At 41.9% G+C, this 21,374-nt stretch overlaps 1 protein-coding gene across 1 annotated transcript in view; it reads right to left on the bottom strand.

The window, feature by feature from the left end:
* The window catches only part of LOC141133958 (dynein axonemal heavy chain 3-like), a 3,453,856-nt gene that overhangs the window by 85,505 nt on the left and 3,346,977 nt on the right, over window positions 1–21,374 (bottom strand). Inside the window, exon 74 of the mRNA XM_073623563.1 lies at window positions 11,198–11,296. Coding sequence (XP_073479664.1) covers window positions 11,198–11,296 — 99 coding nt within the window. The remainder of the gene's footprint in view (window positions 1–11,197; window positions 11,297–21,374) is intronic.

Consider the following 21,374-nt stretch of genomic DNA (forward strand, 5'->3'; position numbering starts at 1 on the left):
TATATTTCTATATTACTTCCATATTGTTGTCTCTTATATCTTGACATCCCATCCTACCCGTACCATCCCCACGGGGCATTTTTCTATATTTTCTCTATAATTTGGATGTGGTAGGGTTTGTCCCAGTTCACCAGCTGGTTTCTCCTTATCTTTTCCTAGCTGTGACTCCTTGTGGCTTCACAGCTGGGTGCCCACTGTGCATCGTGACTGGTCAACGCAGTCTACTGGGACCTGTTAGTGTCCCAGAAGACTGTGGGGGGAGGGATGACAACTTCCATTTCCGATCGCCTAGGCAGTCAGAACAGAAGTGGGAGCGAGTACCTGTTAAAATCCGGTACCTGCTCCCCTCCCCCTGCTCTTCAAAAGTGCCAATTCTTCAAGAGGAGTGGGGGACGAGGTGGAGCTCCACTTTAACTACGTTCAGTCTGCCTGGATACACTGACATTACCCATATTTTCCAGATTGGCTAGATTTGTTTTTTTTTTTTTTTTTTTTATTAAAGGTGAAAACCTATAGTGGTTGTAAACCCTTACATATACCCAGTGAAGTGATTGGCCTCAAGTGATGCACAGATATTAAACAAATACTCTTACATAAGTTGTATCTGTCTATCTGAATCCTTTTCTTCTCTGCACCCATTCGAAGTGCTGAATTTTAAGACTTGTCTGAGAGTTCCGAAAAAAGGGGGCTGAGAGCTGAATTTACATTCTGCAGAGGTCAGTGAGGAGAGGTCTGACAGATGATTCGAGGGAAGGGACACACCCCTTTCACACAGCACACAGGAACAGAGCTGAGGCTGTTAATCAGCTGGAGGTCCCTCCCCTGTCACCATTTTTTTCAAAAGTGATTAATGTTGATAGCTGTCAGGACTGGGCTCAGCCCTTCCTTCTCAAAGCTGGCCGCTCAGCTGTTGGCTAAATGCTAGCTATCTCTCTACAGTGACTCACCTGTTGATGATATCCTGCTCATCAGTTCTGCCTACTTAAGCTGTCCAGTCCAGATGATCTCTGCCTTCGCCTTGGTCACATATCTAGAGACGCTCTCCTGTGTTCCTGTTAAAGACTTGCTTGGCTGACATTCCTTCTGGCTCCAGATCCTGCTTGCTGTTCTACTACGCTCATCTCTGGCTCCCTGACATTTTGGCTTGTCTGACTATCCGTTCCGGTTCCTGAACTCTGGCTACGTTTTGACTACATTTACTCTGTTTAACTTTTTTTATTATTATTAAATAAGTGTGATTTAACTGTACTTGTGCCTCAGTCTGATACATGGTTTCTGACAGTAGGCATAGGTCATGAATTCAGAAGATTCAGTGAATTCACTTGTTGGTAATATTTTTTCCAGAATGGATGAGCAGGAACACCGCATGGATCAGTTTTGCCATGGCATTACAAATGCTCCTGAATTGCATGGCTCACCTGGAATCTCCCACTGTGGCTGCTCTGGTACAACCTGTGTTGCAGGCCATCCCTACTGCTGCTCCACTGTGCAGGCATCCTCGACTATTACCTATATAAGAGGTAGGTCTGGTTCCACTTCGCTTCCCCAGCGATTTGGGGGCAATCCAGTCCAATGCAGAAGGTTTCTCAACCAGTTTGAAATATACTTTGAGATGCTGCCTCAGGCGTTTCCTACGGACAGAAGCAAAGTAGGTTTTGTGATATCTTTGCTTTCTGAGAGAGCCTTGGCCTGGGCAAACCCTCTATGGGAGACACAAAAACCTGTTGTCTTGAGTTACCCTGAGTTTGTAACTTCTTTCAAAAAGGTATTTGATGTTCCTGCATGCTCCGCTTCTGCTGCCAAGTGCCTCATGTCCATCAAATAGAGTACGAGAACTGTTACGGATTAAGTCATTGAATGCCGTACTCTGGCAGCAGAGGTTGCTTGTAACAATGAGGCCCTCATGGCTGCTTTTTCTTATGGTCTCTCGGATACCATCAAGGATGAGCTAGAAGCCCTAGATATACCCACTGAGCTGGAGAGGTTGATCACATTTGCCATCCTCATTGACTCCAGACTCAGAGAAAGACTCCCTTTTAAGGGGCGCTTGCGGAAGCCTCCTGTACATTTGTCTCCGAACGTTGCAGTCCCACGCTTGCCTTCCTCACTGTCACGGATAGACCTTAGGTGGTGTTCTTGCGTCCCCAGTTATTTAGAAAGATAAGCCCCTGGTTTTGGTTACCCTTTCTTGGGCTGAGTCATCCATGGAGATACAGGATCTTATCGACTCTGGTGCTGCAGGCCTGTTCATTGATGCTGCCTTTGTACCGAAGCACTCGATTCCGCTGCAGCTGCATGACACTCCACTTGCCATTGAGGCTCTTGATGGAAGACCTCTACAGCCTGCCCATGTGACTCATGAGACTGTTCCGTTGTCCATGGCCATAGGGGCTCTTCACCATAAGATAATCCAATCCCAAGTTATTTCCTCACCTAAGTTTCCACTGGTTATTGGTTATCCTTGGTTACAGAGGCACAACCCCTCTTTTGATTGGCTCTGTGCTGAGGTTCTCTCCTGGTCGCCACAATGCAGTAAGACTTGCTTCCAAAGGTAGCCAAGGTCCTGTGCACCTCTTAACTTTCCTCCCTGCCGGAGGAGTACTATGATTTTAGCGATGTCTTTCACAAAGGTCAACATTTGGTTTCGGGGTATAGCACCAGGTTGACCTTCAACCTGGTGCTATACCCCCTCGTGGCCAGGTTTACTCTTTGTCGGTCTTAGAGGATAAGGCTATGGAGGAGTATGTTACAGATGCACTTTCTCGAGGTTTCATCCGCAAATCCTCGTCTTCTGCTGGTGCTGGTTTCTTCTTTGTGAAGAAGAAGTGTGGTGAACTGAGACCTTGTATTTATTATAAGGGTCTCAATTGTAAGAATGTCTATCCGATTCCATTGATTATGGAATTATTTGGCCGCCTCAAGGGAGCAACGGTTTTCACAAAGCTTGATTTGAGAGGGGCATATAATCTCATGAGGATTAAGGAGGGCGACGAGTGAAAAACTGCATTTCATACCAGAACAGGCCATTATGAGTACCTCGTAATGCCTTTTGGCCTTTGTAACGCCCCAGCAGTTTTCCAGGAATTTATTAACAATGTCCTCCGAGATTTGTTGCAGTTATATATGGTGGTTTATCTCGATGATATCCTCATATTTTCCAAGTTCCTTGAGAGCCACCACACAGATGTCTGTCGTGTGCTTCAGAAACTAAGAGAGAAAAATCTCTATTGTAAAAAGGAGAAGTGCAAATTCCATCGTGAACAGGTTAAATTCCTGGGTTATGTAATTTCCACTGCTGGTTGTTCGATGGACCCAGAGAAACTTTCAGCAGTCCCACAGTGGCCCCGACCCATGGATTTACGTCCTCTGTAGCGTTTTCTTGGCTTTGTCAACTATTATCGGAAGTTTATTTGTAACTTCTTGTCCCTGGTCAAGCCCCTGACTGATATGACCAGAAAGGATAGTAACCCACAGAGTTGGTCTCCGGACTCCATTAAGGCCTCTGAGAGTCTCAAGGATGCCTTTGTTTCTGCTACTGTGTTGGCACACCCTGATCCTACGTTACCTTTTATCCTTGAGGTTGATGCTTCTGAGAATGGAGTTGGCTCCCTTCTGTCTCAATGTTCTACCTCTGAGAGCACTATGCATCCTTGTGGCTACTTTTCCAAGAAATTGTCACCTGCGGAGTGCAATTATGAGATTGGTGACAGAGAGCTGTTAGCGATCATTTTAGCCTTGAAAGAATGGAGATATCTCCTCGAAGGTACCACTGTGCCGGTTCTCATTCTTACTGACCGTAAGAAATTCACATTCTTGTCTGAGGCTAAACGCCTCTCTCCCAGAAGGGCGCGATAGGCTCTTTTCTTGTCTAGTTTCAATTACATTATCTCATTCTTACCAGGTACTAAGAATGTAAGGGCTGACGCTTTGTCACAACAATTTTCCTTCACTTCCAAGATGGAGTCGGTTCTGGTTCCTGTGATTCCTCCTGATCATATTCTGGCTACGGTTCGCACCAGTCTCACTTCTCCTTTGGGTGACACAATTCTGTTCAGGTCCATGCTCCTCCTGAGAATTCTTGTGACTGCTGCTTTGTCCCAGAGAGTCTCTGTACTGCCGTGCTCCAGACTTACCATTCTACCAAGGATGCTGGCCACCGTGGGAATAATCAACTCTTTTGGGCCATTTCCCAACAATTTTGGTGGTCTAGTCTACATGCTGATGTAACCTCCTTCGTAGCTGCCTGTTCCGTATGTGCTCAGAGTAAGACTCCACGACATCTTCCAGTGGGCCTCCTACAACCCATAACCAATGGAAAGAGGCTCTGGACCCACCTGTCTATGGATTTCATAGGGGAGTTACAAAGCTCCTAGGGCAACACAGTTATCTTTATGGTGGTTGACCAGTTCTCGAAAATGTCCCATTGTATTCCACTTAAGAAGTTGCCCACTTTTAAGGAACTGGCTTCCATTTTTGCTCAGGGGATCTTTCGCTTACATGGGCTACCCAAGGTGATTGTCTGGGACAGGGATAGTCAGTTTTGTGTCCCGGTCCTGGTGAGCCTTTTGTGCACAGTTGGGAATTCACCTTGATTTCTCCTCTACGTATCACCCGCAGTCTAATGGGGTGGCAGGACGAGCCACTCAGTCCTTGGGGCTGTTCCTACATTGCTATATTTCTGACCATAAAAACAACTGGTCAGACCTCTTACTGTGGGCAGAGTTTGCTCACAATAGTGCCTTGAATTCTGCTTCCCAATTGTCCCCGTTTATGGTGAACTATAGTTTCCAACCTTCCATGTTGACTGACTCATTTGTTCCGCAGAGTATTCCTGCATTAGAGGAGCATGTCCGTGGTCTGTTAGTTCCACTTGGGCACAAGTCCAGGAGGTTTTGCGACATGCTAATGATAGGTACAGACTCCATGCTGACCGCAGACGCCTGCCTGTGCCTTCCTGCCAGGTTGAGGACAGGGTCTGGCTGTCATCTCGCAACCTCCGACTTCGTGTTCCCCCTCTGAAGTTCGCACCTCGGTTTATTGGGCCTTTCAGTGTTCTTCACAGGATTAACCCAGTGGCTTACGCATTAGACCTTTCTTCTAATATGCGTATTTCTAATGTATTACATGTCTCCTTAATAAAACTTTTGGTCTGCAATCGCTTTACCACCTCGGTGCCACGTCCTCACCCTATACAGGTTGAGAACCATGAGGAGTATGAAGTACAGTCCATTGTTGACTCCCGTAGGTTCTGTGGGCACATACAGTACTTGGTGCATTGCAAAGGGTACGGTCTGGACGAGCGTTCTTGGGTATCATCCTCGGACGTACATGCCCCTGTCCTTCTCCGTGATTTCCATAGATGTTTTCCCCTCAAGTCTGGTGGTCCTCCGAGGAGGAAGGGGTCATTGAGGAGGGGGTACTGTCCTTCTCAAAGCTGGCTGCTCAGCTGTCGGCTAATTGCCAGCTCCTATCTCTCCACAGTGACTCACCTGTTGATGATATCCTGCTCGTCAGTCCTCCAGTCCAGATGATCTCTGCCTTCGCCTTGGTCACATCAGGGACGCTCTCCTGTGTTCCTGTTAAAGACTTGCTTGGCTGACATTCCTTCTGGCTCCAGATCCCGCTTGCTGTTCTACTACGCTCATCTCTGCCTTCCTGACGTTTTGGCTTGTCTGACTATCCGTTCCGGTTTTTGAGCTCTGGCTATGTTTTGACTACGTTTACTCTGTTTACCTTTTTTTATTATTATTAAACAAGTGTGATTTAGCTGTACTACTGTCTCAGTCTGATTCATGGTTTATGACAATAGCAGAGGAATGAGGCAGCAGACAAAAGTGACACTTAATGCTCTCAATTGAGAAAAGTACACACTAAAAGAGATACAAAAAACACAGTCACTTCCTCACTAGCCTAACTCTGAGGAAGAGGGTGCACCCCCGAAACGCGTTAGCTGTACCCTGTGTTCTGTGCATGTCCATGGACTGTGTTTATGGCCTCTTGTCAGTTTCCTTTTGTGAGTACCCACTTTTATACAAACATTTCTTATTATTAAATTATCTCAGGTAATGCACTAGGTGTGCGTGCCTTCCATTTCTGTTTTTCTTGTACACACTAAAAGAGGGATATGCTTGGTTCATATTTCCTGTCTGAAGTTTACAACCACTTTAAATAATCACAGCCAATGGACAGGTATTGTTTTATGGGATAACACAAGGGATAGCATGAGTCAATTTAAGTGTAGTGGGGAAAAGTTAGAGCCTCTGTCAGGTTTTGTTTTTACTACTCGATTCATTGTTTTTACTTCCTTCAGCAGGGTGGCAATGCTGTTCATACTGCAGTGAAACCACACAGCAACACTGTTACACCGTGGACAGGGTAGTTTTAGCAGATCATGTGGTGTTAAAGTGGTGTTCATTTAATCAAAAAATCATATTAATGCCTAACTATACCCAGCACTTCATGGATAAGTTCACCTTTTGTAAAAAAATAAAAAATAAATACACTATTTTTTACAGGTGAATAAAAATGTGCATATACAGTGGGGATGGAAAGTATTCAGACCCCCTTAAATTTTTCACTCTTTGTTATATTGTAGCCATTTGCTAAAATAATTTATGTTAATTTTTTTCCTCATTAATGTACACACAGCACCCCATATTGAAAGAAAAACACAGAATTGTTGACATATTTGCAGATTTATTAAAAGAGAAAAACTGAAATATCACATGGTCCTAAGTATTCAGACCCTTTGCTCAGTATTTAGTCGAAGCACCCTTTTGATCTAATACAGCCACGAGTCTTTTTGGGAAAGATGCAACAAGTTTTTCACACCTGGATTTGGGGATCCTCTGCCATTCCTCCTTGCAGATCCTCTCCAGTTCTGTCAGGTTGGATGGTAAACGTTGGTGGACAGCCATTTTTAGGTCTCTCCAGAGATGCTTAATTGGGTTTAAGTCAGGGCTCTGACTGGGTCATTCAAGAACAGTCACGAAGTTGTTGTAAAGCCACTTCTTCATTATTTTAGCTGTGTGCTTAGGGTCATTGTCTTGTTGGAAGGTAAACCTTCGGCCCAGTCTGAGGTCCTGAGCACTCTGGAGATGGTTTTTGTCCAGGATATCCCTGTACTTGGCCGCATTCATCTTTCCCTAGATTGCAACCAGTCGTCCTGTCCCTGCAGCTGAAAAACACCCCCACAGCATGATGCTGCCACCACCATGCTTCACTGTTGGGACTGTATTGGACAGGTGATGAGCAGTGCCTGGTTTTCTCCACACACACCGCTTAGAATTAAGGCCAAAAAGTTCTATCTTGGTCTCATCAGACCAGAGAATCTTATTTCTCACCATATTGGAGTCCTTCAGGTGTTTTTTTAGCAAACTCCATGCAGGCTTTCATGTGTCTTGCAATGAGGAGAGGCTTCCGTCGGGCCAATCTGCCATAAGGCCCTGACTGGTGGAGGGCTGCAGCGATGGTTGACTTTCTACAACTTTCTCCCATCTCCCGACTGCATCTCTGGAGCTCAGCCACAGTGATCTTTGGGTTCTTCTTTACCTCTCTCACCAAGGCTCTTCTCCCCCGATAGCTCAGTTTGGCCGGACGGCCAGCTCTAGGAAGGGTTCTGGTCATCCCAAACATCTTCCATTTAAGGATTATGGAGGCCACTGTGTTCTTAGGAACCTTAAGTGCAGCAGAATTTTTTTGTAACCTTGGCCAGATCTGTGCCTTGCCACAATTCTGTCTCTGAGCTCTTCAGGCAGTTCCTTTGACCTCATGATTCTCATTTGGTCTTACATGCAATGTGAGCTGTAAGGTCTTATATAGACAGGTGTGTGGCTTTCCTAATCAAGTCCAATCAGTATAATCAAACACAGCTGGACTCAAATGAAGGTGTAGATCCATCTCAAGGATGATCAGAAGAAATGGACAGCACCTGAGTTAAATATATGAGTGTCACAGTAAAGGGTCTGAATACTTAGGATCATGTGAGATTTCAGTTTTTCTTTTTTAATAAATCTGCAAAAATGTCAACAATTCTGTGTTTTTCTGTCAATATGGGGTGCTGTGTGTACATTAACCACTTCAGCCCCGGAAGAATTTACCCCCTTCCTGACCAGAGCACTTTTTGCGATTCGGCACTACGTCGCTTTAACTGACAATTGCGCGGTCGTGCGATGTGGCTCCCAAACAAAATTGACGTCCTTTTTTCCCCACAAATAGAGCTTTCTTTTGGTGGTATTTGATCGCCTCTGCAGTTTTTATTTTTTGCGCTATAAACAAAAATAGAGCGACAGTTTTGAAAAACGCATTATTTTTTACTTTTTGCTATAATAAATATCCTGCAAAAATATATAAAAAAATAATTTTTTTCCTCGGTTTAGGCCGATACGTATTCTTCTACATATTTTTGGTAAAAAAAATCGCAATAAGCGATTATTGATCGCTTTTCGCAAAAGTTATAACGTTTACAAAATAGGGGATAGTTTTATGGCATTTTTATTCATTTTTTTGTTTTTTAAATGGCGACCATCAGCGATTTTTATTTTGGCAGGCACATCGGACATTTTTGACACATTTTCGGGACCATTGTCATTTATACAGCAATCAGTGCTATAAAAATGCACTGATTCCTGTGTAAATGACACTGGCAGTGACTGGGTTAACCACTAGGTGGCAGTGTAGGGGTTAAGTGTGTCCTAGGGGCGTGTTTCTAACTGTGGGGGGGTGGCTACATGTTACACGTCACTGATCTCTGCTCCGATGACAGGGAGCAGAGATCGAGTGACACTGTCACTAGGCAGAATGGAGAGATGCTGTTTACATCAGCATCTCCCCATTCTTCCTCCCCGTGAGGCGATCGCGGATATCCCCGCGGCGATCGAGTCCGCGGGACCCATGACCCGACTCACGGAGCTTGCCGCGGGTGCGCGCGTGTGCCCGCTGGCCGCCTCTTAAAGGACAACGTACAGGTACGTGGTTTTGCCTGTACGAGCCCTTCTGCCACAGTATATCTGCGTGAGGCGGTCGGCAAGCGGTTAATGAGGAAAAAGATTAACTTAAATGATTTTAGCAAATGGCTGCAATATAACAAAGAGTGAAAAATTTAAGGGGGTCTGAATACTTTCCGTCCCCACTGTATATATTTTTTTACACTGCAGTCTGTAAAGCATTGCACCCATGATCATGCAGATGCTCAGTCAGCTGTCTGTCCATACCTCCTGTATGGGCAGACTGTTACTAAACCACAGGAAGAATCAGTGAACTACAAGAGCGTTTTCCAGCACCCTTGACGTTAATTGAGAACTACATGTTGTCTGCAGTGGCCTCGCTGTTTCTTAATTCCTGAATTGTGACAGCATGTGAAGGGAGTAAATCCCCCATCCACTGTCATGGTAGGGAGAGGGGAGTGCAGGCAGGTGCTGTACTATAACATGTTATATGTTACACTGTAAATACACAACATATTACAAAGGTGAACTTATCCTTTAAGGCAGAGACAGCAACAGTTTTTTGGGTTTTTTTTGCTATTGGAATTTTTTTAGCCAATTTAATAAAAAAAGCCAACCATTGTGAGTACCCCTTGTAGTTATATTGTTTGTCACAGCTGTAAATGCCACTTTTGCTAGATAGTGGGCCCTGTTAAATTAAGTGGAAAAATAACAGATCTACTGGCATAATCAGCAAGTATAAAAACTCAATTAAAAAAGGTTGAGTGTGAGAACTTGTATAAGTAGAAAATCGCGGCACATTCCCCAAAAATCAATATTTAAAGAACACAGTATCCTCGAATCTCCCACCAGGGGAGACACGGGAATATGGGGCATTTTTAAGGTGCCACACATAATAATACGCAAAATAACAAAGTGCTTAAAAACAACATTTATTAGTCCATAGGTAAAATTTGAAAATTCTATCTAAAAACGCGAGCAATGCTGCCAAGTTTGTTATACAACCAACAGAGCCAAAAGCGGTGGTGGGATCTATGTGTTTCGCCCTGATTGGCTTTCTTCAGGATCCACTTGAAGTTCACACAATATATTAACTGATGAATAATACAAAGAGTACATCCTTATTACATAGTGTACCTACAAAATGTTCATTACATATAGTCAACAAAAATAGAAGAGCCAAATATACAACACTTTTGCCTTTGTCTCCCCAGTTCATCTATCCTTTTTGCCATCTCCAGAGTGATTCATGCACATCCCTTTTTTACCCCTTCCCTCTTCCCGTTCCCTCCCTTCCCCCTTTTCCTCTCTCCTCGTCTTCCATTTTTTTTTCTTGTGTCTCTTCTGCATGCGGGTGCTTGTCTCTTGATGTTTTTGTTTATTTTGCGCTTTTATTTTTGTTGATTATATGTAATAAACATTTTGTAGGTACACTATGTAATAATGATGTACTGCTGTATGTTTGTCATTATTCATCAGTTAATATATTGTGTGAACTTCAAGTGGCTCCTGAAGAAGCCCAATCTGGTAGCTTTGCTCACATGTTTTTAGATTGTGTTTTCAAATTTTACCTATGGGCTAATAAATGTTTTTAAGCACATTGTTATTTTGCTTATTATTATGTGCGTCATGTTCAAAAACCCCCATATTCCCGTGTCTCCCCTAGTGGGAGATTTCGGGGATACTCTGTGTTCTTTAAATTATGGAGAGAAAATTGCTGTGCAAATGCGATTTACTGACTACATCATGTATGTCGTTCTGTATTTTACCCATGATTCTGCTTTTAGTGTCTGTTCCCCTGTGATGCCATTTCAATATTAAATGATGAGACCTGAATGACTGATGTTATTTCTTGGGTTTACGGTATTAAAAATTTTATACAAACTAACTGGCTTCAAACTATGGTCCTAGAGATGAACTATGAAAATCTATGAACAGCGTGTTGGCATGTGGAGGATGAAACATTGTTTTCTACTTAACAAAATCCCCCAAAAATCTATATTTTGGCCACATTCCAAAGTAGACTTGATGTGCACCTCTATTTCTCTCTTTCGGTGGTGCCCATGAGTGCCCTGGATGAATTGAGACCTTAACAATGCCCCTGTATATTGCAACAGTTAGATTTTAGAGAACACGCACAGAAACCTTTAAATATATCATATTAATGACTGAAAATCTGACAAGACACTGAAAATAATATTTTTCTATAACAATGTTTCATACACTTATTCCAAGAAACACATAATGGGTACCTTGACTTCCTCTACATTAAAATCCTCTGGTATTTTTGACAGAATGTCATCTATAAGTTCGTGGGCGACTTCAGATGTTGATTTTCCTCCTCCACTTGTCTAGACAGTAGACAGATGACATTACAAAGTTATATAAAGATAGCACTTTGTAATAGACTCAGTCAAAATAAAGTGGTTAAAAAATCAAATTTTTTACAGTGCCTAGATTCCAAGGATTTGACTTTGTACAGTTAAAAATAAAGTAAGAATTTTAAGGAACAGTTCTGTCTCCTCTATATACAATAAAAGCAATGGAACCCCCACTATCTAAAAGATACATTGCTCTATGGGTAGTGAAAAAAGTATAATAGAAGCATAACTGTGCAATGAAAGCAAACAAGCAAGTCCATTTAGCTGGAGCGTATGCAGCTGCATTGAAATTTGTTCTTTGCTGTAACTCAAAATAATGCTCTAAGAGCATCAATGTGTGATGTTATCATTTGCACATTCAATTTAGAGATAGCACTGATAGAGACAAAAGTTATTTAATTTTAGCAAGTTTTTAAAAGGGGACTTAAAAATGATGCATACATACATTAAGATGAATTCAGCATTCAGTCACAGGCTATTACATTTTAACATTAAAAAGGAACATTTCTAGCTACAAGGCATTTTTTTTTTCATTTAATAACTGTGACAAGGGTCACCATTAGATGTTGCAGATGCACTGACAAGTCTGGAAGAACAGCCTTATCTAAGTATTACAATATAGCATCTTGTAGTATGCAGTATGCTTTGTATTTGAGTAAAGGTTCATGCCTCTTTTTGTCACCCTTTACCTCCCACTGAGATGAGAAACATTGGTATAGCATGCTCCTTAATTTTATGCCCCCCTACTTAAATATGGCACAGAAAGAGGCACTCATATGGTGGCAGTAACTAAATATGTTAGCGTCCAGGGATGGCAGGTAAGTTGCTCTTGGTCACTTTAGAGTAGAAACTGTATTTGTATCCTTAGATGAAATATAATATTTTTTCTACACCTTTGCACCCACTGGTTACAGGTCTTCAAAATACAGGTTCATATTGTCTGGAGGTCTGTTATAGAAAATCCTCTAAAGGCTGCACATTTTTTATATACTGACCACCGCAGACTGGGATCCGCTATCAAAATGGAGCTATTTCGGTATTTACAAGTTAGCCGATCACTCAAAGCTATATACAGTAGTGCAAGCTCTGAAATAACAAGACAATGAGTTATCCAATTATTTTCCCTTTCCAGCATCCAGTTCCCGGTCTAGTCTCAAAATTGTCTTATCCTTAAGAATCATTGGTTGTTTATGGGTAGGTTTGAAACAACCATGGCTGTTTTGGAAATGTCACATGGAAGATCTGTTCCTCACACTCAAATTTAACAGATAACAGCTATTTTACAAAACATTGTTTATGATTAGGAATAATTAATAATTAGGAATGCTACTCTTTTAGTACACATTTAAGAGCACATTTTACTGAAGGAATAGAGCAATGGTTTCCAAACTGCTGCCTGGGGGCCAGATGCAGCCCTTTGTTTGCCTCTATACAGCCCTTGGGACACTATTCCTCCAACTGACACCAATGGTAAAGGCACCATTCCTTCCACTGACACCATCAATGAGGCACTATTCCTCCTGCTAGCACAAATGATGGGACACTATTCCTCCCACTGACACTGTCCATGTGGCACTATTCCTCCTACTGAGACCATTAATGGGGCTCTCTTCCTCCCATTGATACCAACCATAGGGCATTTTCTACTCACACTGACCACAGTCTGGCCCTTAAAGCCTGAAGGACAGTATATTGGCCCTTTGTTTAAAAAATTTGGAGACCCCTGGAATAGAGTGTGTTCATGCAAAGTTAATTTTCATCTAGCTCAGTAAATGAGGGGAAGCAAAAGGAAATTCACTTGCAAATAATACCTAGTCATGCTCAAGGAAAATTACAGTAAATGTCAGCACTGTTTCACCTCATTCACTAATAGGGATGGGCTAGACGTTCGGGTTGAACATAAGTTTGACTCAAATATCGGTTGTTCGTGTGTTCGCTGAACACACAAACAAACGGGGCACTTGGCGGGAAGTTCACCCACTGCCGAACGCCCCATAATGCACTGCGATCTCACAGTGCATTGATTGCTGCTGATTGGCTAAAGCATGCACCTGACCTGTATGCTTTGCCCAATCACAACATGATGTACTGTGAGAGCCACGAGTGGCCAAAGGCAGTGGCCTTTGGCCACTCATGGCTCAGGGGCAAAGTCCACGCCCCACACTATATTAGGTTGCTTATACGGCAGCCTTGCGTAACGTGTTAGTGGAGATTAGGCAGGTTAGTTAGTGGATGGTGCGTTGTTTGGTGCATTCAGTGTAGTGTGAAAAACACAGTGTAGTGTAGTGTGAATAACACAGTGTTGTGAATAACATAGTGTAGTGTAGTATGAATAACAAACTGTTATGATGTGAATAACACAGTGTAGCAGTGGCGGCCAGTGGAAAATATTTTGAGAGGGGGGCGGCAAACAGTATGCCACCTCCTCCAGGTCGGTTGGTAGCACTTACTCCATCACCGGCGGCTTCCCCTGCTCAGCTGCGGCTTACCCTGCTTGGCGGCCTCCCGTTCTGCTGTTCTCCTGTGGCCTTTCGTCCTCCGGGTCTTTACGGCGGCTTCCGTTTCCTCCCTCCTCCCTCCTCCGCTGGCCAATCAAGAGTCTCTTCTTCTCATCCAATCGGAAAACAGGTCTCACACCTGCTTCTGATTGGCCGGATTGAGGATCAGTGTTTCAACAGCGAATATTCATTCGCTGTTGTAACACACCTGGGTGGGATCGGAGCAGATCCTCTGCGTCCAGAGCCCCCTGATTTTGAATCCTATTTGAGCCTATGGTTCTAATCAGGTGCTTAAAACCCCCCCGCCACTGTAATTCATGCGCCCGGTGCCCTGAAAGGGGCCGGATGCATGAATAGGGGGTGGCTGCGGCGGCCATTGATAGATTCATGCTATACATGAATCTACCCATTACCATAAAGGGGGTGGAGTGGAGAGAGGAGGCGGCGCCTGGGTGCCCCTAATGGACGGGCCACCACTGCAGTGTAGTGTAGTGTGAATAACAAAGTGTAGTTGTGCCACTGAAGTGTTGGTGTGTACAACACTTCTGTGTCACCACTGATCCCATTTTTTGTTTTATTAATTTTTTTTTCTGCAGCATCAGGTTCTGTTCCTGCATTATTAATACTCCCCCTTCTGTGTCCCAGGTGTCGGAACAGCAGTGGTATACTTTTTTTTTTCATGTTTTTTTGGGGGGGGCATAATTGCTGTCCCCCCTTGTGCATCGCAGGTGTTACTTTTTCTGGGTCAGCAATGTTTCCCTTTTTTTGGGGGGGGGCTTTTTACATTTTTTTCTTTTTCCAACAGCAGCAGCTAAAAAAAATTTCTACATAATTGCTGTTCCTTCTTCTGAGTCGCAGGTGATCTTCCTTCGGTGTCACCTGTTTTTTTGTTTTTTTTGGCCTTTCCTAATTTTTTTTACATTTATTTTATTTTAGTTTTTTTTGCAGCAGCAGTAAAAAAAAAAAATCTCCACAATTGCTGCACTCTTATTTTTTTTTATTAAAAAAAAAACTGTAATAGAACGGTTTATAGTGCACCAAGTACAAAAGTATTGCATCCAAGCACCATATTCCCATCCCACACTCTATAATGAAAAGTTATAAAAATCCCCTCAAAAAATAAAAAACAATAATAAAATGGTTTATAGTGCACTAAGCACAAAATTGTTGCACCTAAGCATCATATTTCCATCTCACACTCTATAATAAAAAGTTATAAACCCCCCCCCAAAAAAATCCCCATGATGTCCGCAAAGGCCAACAAGGAGAGGCAGAAGCTCACAGGCCACTAAAAGAGGGCAAATGGCCTCTGTGTCTACAGTGAAAAGTGGTGGTTGCGGACATGGTGCATCCTGCACAGGTGGGGCATTCTTGTCCTTTTTTTCCTGTGCTGGCCATGTCATTGAGCCACAAAATGCAGAAGAGTTGGTGGAGTAGATAACTAAGCTGTCCTCATCCTCTTCATCCTCTGTCAACCAGGCTCAAACTAGTTTGCCTTCCACCGCAGCTGCCAAAACGGCCAATTCCACTGGCTCTTTATCTACAGCTACTCCTTCCATAGCCCCACTATCATGCACAGAGGAGCCACCTGAATTATTCGATCATAGTGTTAGTTACATGCTGCTGGAGAATGCGCAGCAATTTGATTGCTCCGATGTTGGTTCCCAGGTTGAGGAAGGAAGTAACGTGAGCCTAGAATAAGGGGGTGCCAATGATGGACAAGAAACTAGCAGTCATGTTCCCCCAGCTGCATCATACTGCCAACTTTTCTCCAGTGATGAGGAGGGAGGGGATGATGAGGTCACTGACTGTACTTGGGTGCCTGAGAGATTGGAGGAGGAAAGTGAGGTGGAGGAGGCACAACTCCAATGAAGCAGGATGTCCTCCAGGGGCCGGCTTAAGGGCAGCCACCCTATTGCATCACACCACAGAGCTCAACAGGTGAAGGGCGCTGCTGATTCCACGCTGACTTCCAAAAGTTCATTAGTGTGGGCTTTTTTCAACACATGTGCAGCAGACCTCACTGTTGCTGTTTGCAATCTCTGTCTGAAACGTATCAAGCGTGGCCAGAACACCAGTCGCTTGGGCACTACATGCTTGACAAGACATAACCAGGTGGCCCCAGCCCTTGCCTTTATAAGAATGGTCAAAGCGCAGAGCGGGCATACGGTGGGTAGCCTTCCAGGAGGCAGAGCGTTTTTATTTTTTTCTGTTTTTTCAGTCCAGCGGGTGGCGGTATTGAAGATGGATATACCTCGAGGGACACTATTTTTTCATACACTTTTTTTGGTGAATGGGTAGGGGTACAATGTACCGATACCCATTCACTTGGGGGGGCCAGGTTAAAGAGGGTTTATAGATTCTGATAAGCTCCCTGTCTGCAGACCCCCACAACCACATCCCAGTTGTCGGGAAGAGGCCCTTTTCCCCATCAACATGGGGACAAGGTGCTTTGGGGTGTGGGGGATGCAGAGCCCCCCTGCCCCAAAGCACCCACCCCCCATGTTGAGGGCATTTGACCTGGTATGGTTCAGGAGGGGGGGAGCGCTCACTCGTCCCCCCCTTTTCTGGCCTGCCAGGCTGCCTGCTCAGGTAAGGGTCTGGTATAGATTTGGGGGGGACCCTAAGCCATTTTTTTTTTACATTTTGGTGTGGGGTTCCCCTTAAAACCCATACCAGACATGAAGCGAGCCGGCAATACATTACAGCCGCGAGCAAGTTTAAATGACAATATTTCCTTTAGAAATGTCAGTATTGCTGAAGCAGGCTCTATACATCGTACAGATACGCCACTTTACAGCATAATTAAAATCACTACTCCTTTAACCCTTTCGCTGCCAGGCCCTGTGCTCCATTTTTACACTCAGGTGGCCAGGCCAATTTTGCAATTTTTCCATTGCCTTTTTTATTTCCCTCACAGATTTCAGAGTTTGTTAAAGACCACCCCCAACCATATATTTTCTGAAAGCACATGACCAGTAGAATACAAATAAGGTGCTACTGATATTTAGGGCACAATGATATTTGCGCAAATGTTTATAAAAACAATATTTTCATTAAAAATACACTAAAATCATTATTAGCAGATAAAAACACAGTACATTTTACAAAATGTCTACTAAATATAAAAGCTTAACCTGTATTGAGTTAATAAATAACAAACATTTGTAATTTTTTAATTACTCCTTTTTGGAAAATGGTGAAAACTGAACGTACGCAAAAATGTAAATAACCACATCTCTCTAAAAATCTGAAGGTTTTCATTGTTCCATTGTTTTCATTGTTTTCTGAAAGCATAGGACCATTAGAATAAAAAAGAAGGTGCTACTGATTTTGAAGGCATTTTTAGCAGATATAAACACAGCGAATTTTACAAAACTCCTACTAAATATAAAATCTTAACCTGTATTGAGTTAATAGATAACAAATATCTGTAATTTTTAAATTGCACCTTTTTGATAAATAGTGAAAATCGGTCGCACGAAAAAATGTCTTAAAAAATATGGAGGTTTTGCTTTTTCACTTACAGCTTTTACAATGTGTAAAAGATCCCCCAAACCATATATTTTCTGAAAGCACATGGTCAGTAGATTAAAAATAAGGTGGTACTGATTTTTAAGGCACTGCGATTTTTGCGCAAATGTTTATGAGAACAATATTTTCACTAAAAACACACTAAAATCATTAATAGTGGATTCAAATTTTTATATAATATAATATAAAAGTTAAAACTGTATTGAGTTAATAAATAAAAAATATTTGTACATTTTAAATTGCACCTTTTTGTGAAATGATGAAATCTGAAGGTACGCAAAACTGTAAATAAAAACAATTTACTCTAAAAATCCAGAGGTTACCATTTTTTCACATACAGCTTTCAGCATTTGAAAATATCCCTCTAACTAGACATTTTCTAAAAGCACATGACCTGTAGAATAAAAAATAATTTTTGGACCCCACAATAATTGCACAAATCTTATTGCACAAAATAATTAATAGTGCACATAAACTCATACTCAACATAACTTACAAAATTCCTGCTAAATTACTACTAAAGCATCATTCACATGTGGCACACTAAAGTGTACGCCCATGGTGGGAAGCACAGGTGTTCCATGCATCCCCGTACAGGCAGTCCATTTATGTCAATTGGGATGCAACCCCGAACGCAGACAGTGTGAGCTCAGGGACATGCATGCGGATCTACATGGATGTAAAATTGGGAGCAACGGCTCTGTTCATGTATGCCGAAATAAAAGAAAAACAGGGGCGCACCAGCCTCGTGTATTAACTTTTTAAAAACTGCATAGCTCTGACGAAGAAGGGATGTTCCCTTCGAAACACGTTAGCTGATTGTGATGTGTATGCATCTCTCCACGACTTTTGGAAGGCATCGCTCATCCTAAAGTTGCATGCTGGCTGTCGGTACACTTCATGTTGTGCCCCCTCCACCTATTGCTTGTGAGTTGTTTCTTTTTATCATTTTTATAATAAATGTTTTTAAAAAGTTAATACACAAGGCTGGTGCGCCTCTGTTTTTCTTTTATTTTGGTTTGCACTAGGATTCCCCATCCTTGAGGGCAGCAAGGCCTGTGTTGATGCATCTTTTATATGGTGATCCACCTGTGCGCAGGAGTCGTTGTTTTTTGTCTGTTCATGTATGCCCTGTGTAAACGAGGCCTTAGGCCCCTTTTATGCAAGCAGACCAATTGGGTCTCCCTATTTCTTGTGAAATATATTTATTGAGTTTTACAGAAGAAGAAATAAAATGATACAATACATGGATACATATCAATCATCAGAAGATCTTTGCAGTAAAAAAAGATAAAAAAGATAAATAAATAAGTTAATAAAATAAAGTAATTTTAGAGATATCTTACAACCATATTTACTATACACTAGTTGGGATTCTAGATGTAAGATTAGAGAAATAAATCAAGTTATTAGACTAAGTATCCATAGGAATATTTTGGGAAATAATAAAAGAAAAGGAGAGGGAGGAGAGATAAAGATGGAAAGAAGGAAAGAAGAGAAGAAAAAAAAAAAAAAAGAGAGTTTCCCGGGATGATGATCCAGCTCTCATTAGGTATACAAATATAATATATATTTCAGTAATAATATGATATATATCTTAGTGTGGTAACAACAGAGATTGGTCAAAATCTGTAGGGAGGTAGTTTTTAACCCATGGTTGCCAAATTTTGCGAAATGTATTTATTTTATTTTCTTCAATAGCTGTCATCTTGGCGTATAAAAGTGCTCTGTTCATTCTGTGTTTAGCTTCAGCAAGAATTAGATTTTGGGACTTCCACGCCTTGGCAATCGTTTGTTTAGCTGCAGTGCTAAGTTGGATAAACAATTGGAATTGAGTATGGGTGAGTATTGTGGGTTTAAGGTTTAGGAGTGCCGTTGCAGGATCTGGAGGAATCGTGATTTCCAGGGCTTTAGAAGCCATAAGAAATATATTCTTCCAGAATTCTTCAACTACAGGGCATTGCCACCATATGTGAAAATGTGTTCCTGCTGTGTCACATCCTCTAAAGCAATTAGGTGAATATGTGGGGACAAATTTAGCTATTCTAGCTGGTACAAGGTACCAGCGTGCTAGAACCTTGTAATTAGTTTCTACAGCAAAACAATTTGGAGAGGAAGTTTTGGTGGCTGACCATATATTCGACCAATCTTGTTTATTAAACACTCGATTCATATCTTGTGCCCATTTAGTTGTGTATGAGGGTAGAATCTCACTAGATATCATATTAAGTTGGAAATATAATATTGAGATAAGTCCTCTAATGTGTGGATCACTTATACAAATCCGCTCAAATTGAGTCATTTGATTAAGAGTTGAGCCTGTACTAAGAAGTGGTTCATAATTTCTAAATATCGAAATATTTCAGTTTTAGGTAACCCAAAGGTTTCACATAGTACAGGAAATGTATAAATAGCTTTAGTCGAGGAAAGATTGTATAAACGAGTCAGGTTCGTAGAGGTCCATGCAGAGAATGATTTTGGGAATTTCCAGGCAGGATAAAAGGCTGGATTATTAAGAAATGAAAGCAAGGGATTATGTGTTGATTGAAGATTATGTGCAAATTTACATTTATCCCATACTGCTAGGGTCTGTTTCGTGATAGGATTAGAAAGATGTATTTTATCAGCAGGACAGAGCCAAAACATATTTGCCACTGAGATAGGGTCACTTTCCACTGATTCAATAGCTACCCATAGGGGAGCTTCTACAGAAGTATGATACTTGGGTATAAGTGCTAGCTGTGCAGCGTAGAAATAGGAGGAAAAGTTGGGCAATCCCAAACCACCACTCAATTTATTAAGGTAAAGCGTAGATTTAGGTATACGAGGTTTGGTGTTACCCCAAATGAAGGACATAACTCTACGTTGAGTAAGTCTAAGAAAGTAAGATGGTAAAGAAATAGGGAGTACCCTAAATAAATATAAGAATTTCAGCAGGATTGACATCTTTACCGCATTAATCCTTCCCAACCATGACAATGATAGAAGAGCCCATTGTTTCAGGAAGCCGGAAGTTTGTTTAAGGAGGGGTAAGTAATTTGCCGCAAAAAGGTCTTTAAGAGAGATTGTGAGTTTTATTCCTAGGTATGGAAGCAGCTTTGGAACCCAAGTAAAGGGTAAGGAAGTTTGTGCCTGCTGAAGTTCTAATTAAGATAAGGAAATATTTAATGCATTTGATTTTGTTGGATTAACATGTAGTCCTGATATTTGGGCAAAATTATCTAGTGTTTTTAGTAGATTAGGGGGTGGATATATGGGGATGAGACAAAAATATGAGAATGTCATCCGCAAAGAGGCATAGTTTATGGTGATAACCACCTAGTTCGATACCTTTAATGTTAGGATTGGTTCTAATAAGGTGTGCCAGGGGTTCTATTATTAGGGCAAAAAGTAGAGGGGAAAGAGGGCATCCTTGTCTAGTGCCTATTTTGATATCAATCATTGTTGACTTATAGCCTGCATATTTGATATATGCTCTAGGATTATTGTATAAGGATGAGACCCAGGTTAAAAAATTGTTTCCAAATCCCCATTTACCAAGGACATATTCTATATAAGGCCACGTAACCGAATCGAATGCTTTCCTTATGTCTAAGGATACAAGGCAAGCTGGGATTCGTCTAGTTTTAGCCGCATTAATAAGTAAGAGTGCTCTCCTGATATTATCTCCAGCTTGGTGTTTAGGCATAAAGCCTGTTTGGTCTTTATGGATTAGTAGGCCAATAATATTATTCAGTCTAGTGGCCAAAATTTTAGCAATTAATTTTATATCGAGATTTAGGAGGGGTATAGGACGATAATTAGTCCAGGAGGTGGAGTCAGAATGTGGTTTGGGGATCATTGCTATTATAGAGGTGAGAGTCTCTGTTCTAAATGAGTTACCTTTAAGGATCGAATTGAAGGCTTTAGTTAAGACAGGTGTTAAGATTGATGCAAATTGTTTATAAAATGTTGCCGAAAATCCATCTGGGCCTGGTCTTTTACGTAATTTTAAAGATTTTATTGCGTTAAGGACT

This window comes from Aquarana catesbeiana, linkage group LG03 (assembly GCF_042186555.1).
Source record: "Aquarana catesbeiana isolate 2022-GZ linkage group LG03, ASM4218655v1, whole genome shotgun sequence".
NCBI classification, from domain to species: Eukaryota; Metazoa; Chordata; class Amphibia; order Anura; family Ranidae; genus Aquarana; species Aquarana catesbeiana.